Here is an 11,788-nt window from a genome sequence, read left to right on the forward strand (position 1 = left end):
GTTTTCACACATTTTTTTCACTGTTATTTTATCATAATAATAAAATATATATCAAACTCACAATAATAAATTGGAATTTCATCACTTTTTTTCAAAAACTCAAACACGGTTCAAATGAACGAACATTAATGTCACATTTCATGAAATGTCAAAACACTACGAACAGTGTTGCCAAAAGTTCTGTAAATGTGATGGGCACGTAGTTTCATTACGCGCCCTCCACTGCACCGCTACGGAATCGATTAAACTGCGTTAAAATGTTAAATTAAAACAGCAGAAATACATATTAATTTTTTACATTTTTGAAAATAAAAAATCTTTTGTTTTTTTAATTTTTTGAGATTTTCTGTACACAATATTCAAAAATATTAAATTAATAAAAATGAATTGGTTGACATAACCTCACTTTTGTGTCACAATCGTGATGAACCGATCAAATAATTACTTAAACGAAAGTGAGGTTATGTCAACCACTTCATTTTTTATTAATTTAATATTTTTGAATATTGTGCAGTAAATCTCACGAAACTGCCGGAAACTACAAAACAAAACAAAGAATTTTTATTTTTAAAAATGTAAAAAATGAAAATATTTTTATTTCTACTGTTTTAATAATTATTTAATCGATTTATCACCATTGTGACACAAAAGTGAGGTTATGTCAACTAATTCATTTTTATTGATTTAATATTTTTGAATATTGTGGACAGAAAATCTCACAAAATTAAAAAACAAAAGATTTTCAAAAGTGTAAAAAATTAAAATCTATTTTTTTCTACAGTTTAACGCAGTTTAATCGATTCATTATGATTTTGCCAAACTGTGACGGCCATATTGTCGCAAACTTCGATTAGTACTCGGAATACGCATTAGAGGTGTTGTTAGTTACGGGCATGATCAGGCTTCGTTTTTTATTTCTGAAAAAATTGAGGTGATATATTCTTATACTGCATATATACTTTCAAGTCCTAGGGGATATCCATGTGAATTAGAATTAGCACATTAGCAAAAAATAGGGAAATTTACATGACGAAAATAGCGAAATTAGCAATAAATAGCAGAATTAGCACTGTACATGTATATACTTTAGTAAGCATTTATTCTTGAATTTATTGAAATAATTAATTAAAATAAAATTCACAAAACAAACGAATTGAAGAGTGTTGAACTAAAATGTATCAAAATATGTAGTTAAATACACTTTTTCCCATTTTTAAATAAAAATATATTCAATGGCACGTAACCAAGCACGTTCCATCTGTATTAACTACAATTTACGAATTGCAATCGGAAATGTAGATTTGATGACAGATTTCTTACTGAAAACGTATACGCTAGTGCCTGCTTCAAATATACACGTTGAAAGTGTCAACTTGAAACATTTACGTAAACACATTTCGGTTATTCGATCATGCAGTCAATCTGACGTATGCAATATTTTTGACGTACTAGAAAAATTAGCAAAAAATAGCAGTATTAGAACAAACTAGTAGAAATACTAGCAGAATTAGTGAAAAATAGAGAGAAATAGCGTTTATTATTATAAATTATTCGATCTGCAATTCATGGTTATCCCCTAGTTCAAGTCAAAACAGATGTATTTTTTTTCATTTTTATTCACTAGCAGAAGAAAAACGTAAATATCGGAAGCAACGTTTATTTATTAGTAAAGAAGATTTCTACAAAAACATCGACAAAATCTTATGTCTACCAGATCCAATCAGGCGATGGAAGCTACCAAACTCGCACAAAATTCAGCATAACATAATAAAATATCATCTTCCCATAAACTTTCATTATTCTGCTCTCCTCAATAACTAGATCTTTCTAAAGTTCCAGTTTTTTTTAAATAAATGAAAGTGAATTAAAGAATAAGCTAAATTACGTTATAGCTTTACATTGAAATTAGATAAAACAGCATGATTGACGCAATAAATATTATTTGTTTGTGTTACAAATACCCAACAAAAACGTTTTTCAATGCAAAAAATGTCGTCGGAGGGACGGATCATTTCTAAAATGCTTCGATAACAAAGTTCAATTATATTACCAAATGGAATTTTGTTTTTGAAAATGGCCTTATTTAATATGATCTTATGTGTCTCATTTGAAAGGCATTTAAATGCAAACAAACGATTAAAGTATAAATGATCGCTTTCCCAGTAATTGAAAATAAATTGAAAGTAATTCGCGAAACAGTTGACATCGACAAATTTTGATCATATTTAATAAAAAAATAACTTGAAATGAAATCAGCTAAAATCTTGTTTGTAGTCGCTTTGGTAAGTTCAGACGTTTTTCGGGGCTAAAAAAATGCTTAACATCTTCATTCGTTTCTTTTCTCTTCAAAATAAACCTCCAATTAGGTGATGTTGGTTCGCGGAAATCCGGACGATCCATTATGCTTGACATCTGTAAGTCAAAGGGTTCCAGTGGTTCCGGAAATTCCCATCAATATTGAGTCCAAAGGCTATCACATCTGGATGTATAAGTAAACACCACATTTTGTTTACATATTTTGCAAAATAAGTAAAAGTTGAACTGTATTGTTTAGATGCTGTGGCCATAAGAGATACGATCCAAAATGTTCAGGCAAACCAGAAAACGACTTGCCATCGATCGAGTATGCACGATTTTATGAAATGGATGAATCGATTCTAAGTCTGATTTTTATCTTTGCAGTGAACTAGATACAATCGTCGTTAAAATTGGAACGCTGCTCACCAATGTTTTTGATCGTGCCGCGTTTACCGATGCTGAATTTAGCAAGTAGGCTAAATTAAATAATTAAATTTTTATTTAATTTTAAATAAATTCTCGGAATTTTCGCTCAATTTGGCCTCATTCTTTAAAACTGAATGAATTTGCAGGGAATTCAACAGCATTGCTTCCCAATTGAGGGGTTTATTGTGAGTTTTTATCGATTTTTTTTACTAATGAATCAAAAGTTGTCAACAATTGAGTTTTCTCGAATGTTCCAGAAAACTGGTACCTGACATGAAGGAATCTGTGGAGGGAATCTGCTATGACTTATACGGAAACATGCTTCGAATCAAGCCCAACCTCAAAAATTCTGGATATTTAAATTATTTCAAAAAAGTTGGATTGGGAACATTGGGCGCTTATTTATCGAAGCAAAAATACAAGAATGCACCAATTCAGACTTCAAGCTCCGAATTTATTCATATACCGATGGTAAAGGCTTCGCTGAGAGAGGTTAAGCTTGCCATCAAAGCAATTAACAAAACTGAATGGCTAAAGAGGTATTTGATCATTGATTATTATTATTTTATACCTAAAATGAACAGTTTTATCGGTGAAAGATTTTCCCCCGAAAAAAGCTTGCATATATCCAACACCTCATCGATCTTCATGTTCCTTTCGATAAAAAATTTTCTTCCTGCTTTTCAGTTGCACAGTTCAACAAAGAACCGACGAGTATCCCGATGGTGAACCAACAGTTGACATTCCGTAAGTATCTTAGCGATTCAACACTTTTTTGTCCATTAATAAAAACTCAACCGTTCTTTTAGAGATGATTTGGAGTCGATTGGCGGAACTGTGAGTGAAATTTCAAAAGAATTTGAAGAAGCCGCAAAACAGAAAAGTTATACTAACTTTAGCGCGTAAGTTCATAAAATCTAAATCTACTTGATTTTCGTTGTTTAATTTCGTTTGAATTTCGTCTGGATTACAGAGACAAATCAAAGTTTGACTCAATTGCAAAGAAATTATCGGAAATATACAGAAACAATGGGTAAGTCTGATGAGTTCCTTGTTTCGATTCAATTTGATAAACTTATGTCATTTTTATAGTGTGGATGTTAAGTTTAACGTGGATCGTGTGTGCCGTGACATGTTCAATATTCTAACATTCATGAGAGCCTGTGATCGGCCAGAGTCAAACAGACACAGAAAGTAATGATAGAACGCAACGTTTGTTGACGTAAACACAAATAAAGCACCTCAATTCAAACAAAAGTTTTTTTTATTTTAGCAATTGATCTGTATAACGGCGTGACGTATTATAAATTGATTTAAGCTTTTAATGACAGACACGAATCATAGAAGGCTTTGAGCGGCTCCATTTGAAATGAAATTGCTTATTAGCGCTGAAGTTCATTTTAGGACCTTCTATTAGTGACTCTCTGAACTATTTCGATTCCACACAAGTCAGATCAAATGGTCTAGATAAATCAGTCTATTGATAGATCAGTCCATTTTCCATAGAAAACTTAGCATTGCTTTACGTAGAAAAATTGCTGATTTTTAAAATTCTCTATATTTTCATACAAAAACCATGAAAAATTAAAAACGCAATTAGTTTTGGAAATCAAATTTTTAATATAACAAAACCGAAATCAAACACAACAATTAAAAAGTTTAAGTAAAACCGGACTAAATCATGAAAACTTCCCTTCATAGTGTCGTTTTTCAAAAAACAATTCCATTCCGTTCTGCATTTAAAGAGCATTTGGTCGCATCGGATGTTTCGAAAGCGGATAAGAATCGGTGCGCTTGATCTCCACTAAACCGTAACTGTTTGTCGATGAACTGAATTTCAATTTCAAATAATGGTCTTCATCCAAATAAATGGTCAATTTACATGCTTTCTTCAGTTTGCGACGTTCTTTATGCAACGATTGTAGCGTAGTACTTGTAAATCTCCTTGAATGCCATGTATAACATTTGACATAAATAATTTCGAGTTTTGGTGAATGTCGTACAAAGGGAATGAGTTCATCAATCGAATGAACAGCTTGTGTGTGAAATTCTTCCAATTCTGGCAATTTCTCTGCTAACACTTCGAATCGGGTATGATCATATATATGCCACATATTATGATAAAACAGAAATTTTAGATTCATATTGCCAAGGACATCCAAGGATTCCCTTTTATCATCAGCTATATTGCAATGAACGCTCTCCAAAAAATCAATCTCCGCCAATTTTGGATGGAGCAAAACGTCCAATTCAACATCTTCCAAATGTAATTTTTTAATCTGATGATTTTTGTGAAGTAAATGCAAATTTTCAAATATTTGATTGATATTGTGCACTCCCTGACCTTGTATTGTTAACACCAAATGATCTAAGACGATTTGACGGTTTTGTAGCAGCCAGTTCGTTATTTCAATGGGACTTTGATATTCAGCTGCAAATGTCTTTATATTTGGATTTCTCACCAAAAACTCATTTAGAAACAAAAAATCCATCGACACCCACCGTAATTGCTTGAGCGTTGGATATGTATGGGACAGATCTTCCGATTTCAAACCATCCAAAATCAAGTACTCCAATTTTGTACAGCACTTCAATAAATCATTGCTCGACGCACAATTTTCCAATTCAATCATTTCGACATTTTGCAGAACGTCTTTCGCGTACTCACAATGGATGGCGTTCATGTTAACTGGGTTTAAATACGTATAAAAATTTATGAATTTTACATTTGGATTCATTCTTAGTCCAATCAGTGCGAAGGTTCGGGCGTCTGTGTACGAACACAGTATTTTTGACATTTGAAATTTGAATAATTGAAAATGATTTTCTCGGACGGTGACTTCGAGCTTTGTGTAGTTTTTGGAAAATCGCACATATTTATTTTTATAGGTTTTAATAAAATGTTCATTTGCAATCGAATAAAGTCGCTTGCATGTCATTTTTATAGCAGCCAGGTCTTCAATCGATAGCCAATCAAAGATTTCTAAAAAACAATCAACGTTCAATGCAATTAATTCGGTTAATGACTTTTCACATGACTGTCGATCTTTTTCAATTATCGTTTGTCGCTTTGAAACAACCATTTTGAAAACACACGACTATCTATAGAAAATGAAAATATAGCCTGAATTCAATCTGTTACACACAAAATGATTCAATCTATTACACAACGATCTATCTATTATCAACGGTAGTTTATTTATGTAAATAATAAGTATATTTGACGATTTTCCACTGAACGGATATTAAAGCTGAGTGAATAATTCCTTGAAAAATGAACGTGCATCTGTGGCAATGGTTTCACGAGAACTAGTTTCAGCCGTATGCATACAGACCCAAATAGCCAAAATACATCGAAGGGGTAGAATATAAAAAGAAGGGGGGAAGAAAAAAGCGCAAAGGTTATAATACTTACAATTTGTTCAATGTACATTAGAAAATGGCCGACAATAGACCTTGTTCTTTTCCTACTTATTTCTTTTATTGACACCTGAAAATAATAAAAGTATCCATTTTTACCTGTCATTACATTATCAATCGCTTGAGTTATTTTGGTACCATTCGTCTAGACTATAGAGTCAATAAAAACCAGTACATTTAATATGTTAGTGAAAAAGCATTTATTTTTAATACAATCGAATATAACAAATTGAAGTGAATAGCGTTAACGAACGAAAGAAAAAGATGTTATCCGTTGCCACTCTTCGCTCACTTTGTTTTCTTGCGTCACCGCTATTCACTTGATTCGTTTGCAACCCACTTACGTATGCGACGAAATATCGAAATATGCCATTTTTCAATGGCATCTATCGATATGTCGTAGTTTGAGTCTAGAAGACTTCTTTCTCCAGCAATTTTTTTTAACAACGACCTGTTTACATGCATCAGAATCATGGGGTCAATCACGAAATTCTAGTGCATCTAGTTTTTGATAAGATTTCACTAGAAAACTAGAAAATTCTAGTGCGTGAAGTTGGCTCTCAGTAGTTTTTCATATAAATTATATGGCCTTTGGTGTGAAGTTGGCTTCGTTTGTGACGTCATTCTTTGCACTAGATTTACTAGTTTTTCTAGTATTCACTAGCGTGATTCGCCCTATGATCAGAATAAACTTCAATCATACATTGAAGTGTATCTTATCACTATTTTCATTTCCCTAAAAAAGCCATTCCGCAACTAACTTTTAAGTGGTCGTATCGGATGTTTCGAAAGTGGATAGGACGCCGTGCGCTTAATTTCCACTAAACCGCAACTGTTTATCGGTGAATTCAAATAAGTTGGTTCATCCACATAAATCGTTAATTTGCATGCATTTTCCAGCTTGTGGCGTTCCTTATGCAACAATTCGAGTGAAACATTTTTGGCCGTTGGATATAATTCACTTGTTTCCAGAAACATAACTCTAAGTTTTGGTGAATATCGTATAAATGGCATTACAACATCTATTGATCCAACACTAATTGTATGAAATTCTTCTAGTTCGGTCAAATTTTGTGCCAACATTTGATATTCGCTCTTTTTGGCACGATACTTGTTATAATAAAACAGAAATTTAAGATTTCTCATACCGCGACTTATTGATTCGATTGATTTTCTATGTGCGTCTTCAATATAAACATGAGCGCTTTCCAAAAACTCGATCTCCGGCAACTTTGGATGGAGCAAAAAATCCAAATATTTTATTTCCAAGTGTAATGTTTTGATCTGTTGATTTTTGTGCAGTGACATCACATTTTTGATGATTCCTGGAACATTCATTTGCAATGCATTTAGATATTCTGCATTTTTAAAATTACAAATTTTCAACACCAAATCATTTAATTTGACTTTGAACCGGCCGGTTTCTAGTAGCCAGTCTGTTGTTTCAATTGGATTTTGGTTAGAGGCAAAAAATGCTGTTATATTTGGATTATTTACCATGAATTCTTTTAACTGTGGTGGTAAATTGTCTGATGTCCAGCCCAACTGTTTGATAGCTGGATATTTCTGTGATATTAGCTCTTTAGGTTGTATGTCGTCAAGTATCAAGTACTCCAACTTCGTGCAGTATTTCAATAAACATTTAATTGACGCACACCGCTTCAGTTCAATCGTATCAACGAGCGCAAGGATGTCTTTGGCGTAGACACAATATTCATCGCACATTTTTAAGGCATCTATAAACTAATGAATTTCACATTTTTATGCATTTTCTTGCCCATCGTTTGGAATGTCTTCTTTCCTGCGTACGAACAATGTATTCTTGGCATCAGAAATTTAAACGATTGAAAATGCTCTTTAAATACTTTAGGGGTAAACTTTCGCCGGTTTACGGAAAAAACAACGGTTTCGTTTTTATATGTGTTGCAAAAGCTTTCATTGGCAAGCGAATAGATACGTTTACATGTCATTTTCATAAGAGACAGTTCTTCAATCGATAAACAATCAAGAATTGGTCGAATACAATCGTCGTTCAATCCAAAAAATTCCGGCTGATTTTGACTCGTTGCTTCCATCAATTTGAGATTATCCATTATGACAGAATCGACGGATTTGATCTGCAAAATATTAACACTTATAAATGAATAGTGATGGTTTCTAGCTCCGCAAGAGCTGGATAGATCAGCGTACACCGCCGCATTGTTACATAATCATTCTTCTTAGTTCGCCTACTTTAATTTGCGTGTCGAATCAACACGGTAAAATGAATGCATGTATCATGCTGCGGCGTACGCACGTTTAGATCCAGCTCTTGCGGAGATCTTACGGATCTATCTTAACCAAAAATCAATGTGTGCTGTAAATAAATGGGTTTTACGATGAAATAACTCTTTAAAGCCTACAGGTCTCACGAAATTGTATTCAGAGACTGTTTCTTAGTGCAATTATGTGAGAAGGAGAGCTCAGGTGAGCCGGAAGAGCACTGAGGAGCTATATTTTGATAAAATGTCAAAAATCATATTATTATTAATCATTTTGCATATTTTTTTGACTTTTAATATTTTGCTCCTCACTGAGGAGGAGCTCAGCTCCTCAGAGCTCTTCCGGCTTCTCTGAGCGCCCCTCCTCACATATATTGCTCTGAGAAACAGTCTCTGTTTCTACTTTCTAGGGGGGAAGACACATACTAGAAAACTAAAAAAAAACTAAGAAAAATTAGGACTTATTAGTAAACTGGCCCCCAAAACACAATAGTTGAACTTTTTTCGCTCTCACCCCGGAATACTTTTCCATGTGGAGTGCAAATAACGTGTGTAACGTTTCATGCCGATAGCTCAACGCTAGATAGTGCCGCAAGAGCTCAGTAGGTCATTATGTAAATTTATTGAAAAATGACATTTTCAGTTAATATAAAAATAAAGAGGCTTACGTACGCAAGCTGACTTTTCCGCATGGAACCGAAATTTTGGGAATAAACTGAAATTATGGTCTATGTATGGTTGCAGTAAATTAAATTACCGTGAAACCTTGTGAATATTATTTTCTTATCAAAATAAATAATCACAGCAAGTTTAAAGAAATTTCAATCAAAAAAAAATAGCCTGCTCAAAGTTTCATATCATTACTGTACCACAAAGGCATGTCTTTCATACAAAAATGAAATTTTTTGTGGATTTTTGTATGAAAAGTCTGTGAAAAATTGATTTCATCTTAAAACTAAGATCAGATTCGGGTTTCTCGTGCCAAAAAACCCCCCACTACACATTCTTTCAGCGTTCAAATTGAAATAATAAATTATTTTAAGGCATTTTTCTCATGAGTGCTTCTTGAGAGTCTAAGTTTTACACCGATCGATCAATGTCGTTGAAAATTTGACCAGATCTATTCCTCGTAATGCCCAATCATCCCGCAAAGTCAGATTTTGAATTTCATGTCTGAGCACGAAACCATCGTGTCACCAAAATGGTTGAAAAATGATCAAAAAAGTAAAATGTATGGATTTGGGTACTCCATTCGGACCAAAAAAATTACAGCGGTCAACAGATATTGCTCAAAAACTAATCAGCACGTCTCCTAGTAGTCCCAAATCATCCTGCAAAGTCAGAATTTGAATTGAGTTTTTGGAAAAAGATTTATCGAGTTAACAAATTTTGGCAACACGCCACAGGACACAGGACACAGGACAGAGGTCACAGGACACAGGACACATCACACACAGCGACGCACATTAATATGCCTCAAAATCATCTCCAATCGTGTTTTCTACATTAAATATGCATAGAAAACATGTTTTGGGATGACTTTAATTTTTTGGCCTAATACAATACCTTCCCTACACTAGGTGTGCGGAAAAGTAATATCTTCGCACAACCATATCGACTAAAAATTGATGGTAATCGTCATTTTCCATCAAACACTTGCCACTTGTGAAGTTTCAAACGATTTGGATGAAAATAAAACACATGCAAAAATGTCAATCTTTTGACCAAAAATTTCAATTCCAAAAAAACAAACCTCCACAAATTAATCTCATTTGAAGCCAGAATACTTCCAGAGCAAAACTGGAATGTGATTACACTTTGATATACACCCATTTGAACGCATCGTATAGCTGGAACACTGTCATTTGCATAGCAAAATTCATGTTTACCCGGCACATCAAAGCTGCTTAAGTGAATATCACTGTTAAATGTCCTGCATACGATGTATGTGTTTACCGTATAAGCTTTAAACTAACAAAAAACTTAATAATAATTTCAAAAAACTTACAACTTGGAAAATAAACAACAGAAAGATGAAATATACACGTTTTTATGTCTACTGTAAATTGTATTATTATTTTGTCGCCGTCTTCTTCTCTTTTTCGTTCTGTGTGTATGATAAAGCTTCGTAGCACACTATGTTGTCAAATGAAATATAAATGCGAAGTTTGCGCTTTTTGTGTTCCAACAACACACTATGACACGAACAGATACATGTTGCTCACAAATACCAAAGCATTCACCCATTGACACCAACTGTCAAAATGATTTGTGGAATGAATTTCGGGATTGGAATGACCGGGAATGACTGTATTATCGTCGTTTTCACTTTTGAATTTCAGCGCTTTTTAGTACACATACAATAAATTGGGACAGTATTGGTTTTTGGTTAATCTAAACAGATGTTTTATTTGGAGATTTTTTTTTTGAACAATAAAAGTTACATAATAAATTGGCTACTCTTGCCATATAATGGTGACTTATTAAACAATTTCTATCTAATTCATTCCATTTTACAGCTAACCGCGCTTTAAAACAAGCACTTGCTCTTATTTCTACGCTTAAAAAAAACTGCATCGCTTGCAGTGTACTGTGTACCACTGTGTACTGTGCTCTTACTTTCTTTTAACATAGGTAAAAAGAAGAAAGAAAAGAAAAGATGGAAAAAGAAAAAAGAGAATATGGATAAGCGAAGAAATAAGAGAAGCTACGGGAAGCGATTAAATTCTACTGTTAATTACAAATCAAAGTCAAAGTATCATAAAACTATTTATGCCATGGATCTCTTTTCTTTCTATAACAATAAATTAAAAAAAAAATCTTGCATTCAGTTCTATCATTTCATCTCCTCGCTTCCAAAACGCTGAGAGCGTTTGGTCGCATCGGATGTTTCGACAGCGGATACGAATCGACGCGTTTGATTTCCACTAAACCACACCTATTCGTCGATGAATTGAATTTCACCCTCAAATAAAGTTCTTCTTCCACATAAATGGTTAACTTGCACGCGTCCTTCAGTTTGCGCCGTTCCTTGTCCAACATTTGCAAATTAGTTGTAAAATCTTCGGGAAAATAGCAGCTTACAAAATACATCGCGTAAATAATTTGAAGTTTCGGTGAATGTCGTACAAACGGAATGAGTTCATTCATTGATTTTATATAATCTGTGTGAAATTCTTCGAGTTTTTTTAATCTCTTCGCTAACACTGTATATTGACAAGTATTATTCGGCTCAAAATAATACAAAAATTTAAGATTCGGCATGTTGCTAATCACATGATAAATTGATTGCCTTCTGGCGTCATACATATTGAAGTGAAGACTTTCAATGAACTCCGGCATTTTCGGATAGAGCAAAAAGTCCATGTCTTCGATTTTCACAT

The 11,788-nt window shown here is 33.5% G+C and overlaps 2 protein-coding genes across 4 annotated transcripts; one reads left to right on the plus strand and one right to left on the minus strand.

Annotated features, from left to right (window-relative positions):
• Window positions 1–2,162: 2,162 nt before the first annotated feature.
• On the plus strand, window positions 2,163–3,981 carry LOC116350360. The gene is made up of 10 exons (XM_031782133.1): window positions 2,163–2,282; window positions 2,367–2,491; window positions 2,555–2,623; window positions 2,683–2,769; window positions 2,871–2,909; window positions 2,982–3,263; window positions 3,412–3,471; window positions 3,534–3,626; window positions 3,698–3,757; window positions 3,817–3,981. Exons 1-10 carry the CDS (start codon window positions 2,247–2,249, stop codon window positions 3,920–3,922), a joined length of 957 nt encoding a protein of 318 aa, XP_031637993.1. The 5' UTR covers window positions 2,163–2,246; the 3' UTR covers window positions 3,923–3,981.
• A 2,736-nt stretch (window positions 3,982–6,717) lies between these two features.
• LOC116350362 lies at window positions 6,718–10,524 on the minus strand. 3 transcript variants are annotated; one of them, XM_031782137.1, is made up of 3 exons: window positions 10,414–10,524; window positions 10,159–10,338; window positions 6,718–8,261 (listed from the first exon to the last, which is right to left on the minus strand). In XM_031782137.1, exon 3 carries the CDS (start codon window positions 7,867–7,869, stop codon window positions 6,901–6,903), a length of 969 nt encoding a protein of 322 aa, XP_031637997.1. In that variant the 5' UTR covers window positions 7,870–8,261; window positions 10,159–10,338; window positions 10,414–10,524; the 3' UTR covers window positions 6,718–6,900. The 3 variants fall into 3 exon arrangements, with proteins under 3 accessions (XP_031637997.1, XP_031637998.1, XP_031637995.1); XM_031782138.1 differs by lacking the exon at window positions 10,159–10,338; XM_031782135.1 differs by having other exon boundaries at window positions 10,159–10,524.
• Between the last annotated feature and the right edge of the window lie 1,264 nt (window positions 10,525–11,788).

Source organism: Contarinia nasturtii, unplaced genomic scaffold, assembly GCF_009176525.2.
Source record: "Contarinia nasturtii isolate CC-2019 unplaced genomic scaffold, AAFC_CNas_1.1 Cnas_scaffold_4084, whole genome shotgun sequence".
Lineage (NCBI taxonomy): Eukaryota > Metazoa > Arthropoda > Insecta > Diptera > Cecidomyiidae > Contarinia > Contarinia nasturtii.

Bases quoted from the DNA above. Each gene is read 5' to 3' on its own strand.
- LOC116350360 (XM_031782133.1), top strand. From the start codon at position 2,247: ATGAAATCAGCTAAAATCTTGTTTGTAGTCGCTTTG. The intron at 2,770-2,870 runs GTAGGCTAAATT...ATGAATTTGCAG, and splicing joins ACCGATGCTGAATTTAGCAA to GGAATTCAACAGCATTGCTT. The intron at 3,264-3,411 runs GTATTTGATCAT...CCTGCTTTTCAG, and splicing joins AAAACTGAATGGCTAAAGAG to TTGCACAGTTCAACAAAGAA.
- LOC116350362 (XM_031782138.1), bottom strand. From the start codon at position 7,869: ATGTGCGATGAATATTGTGTCTACGCCAAAGACATCCTTGCGCTCGTT.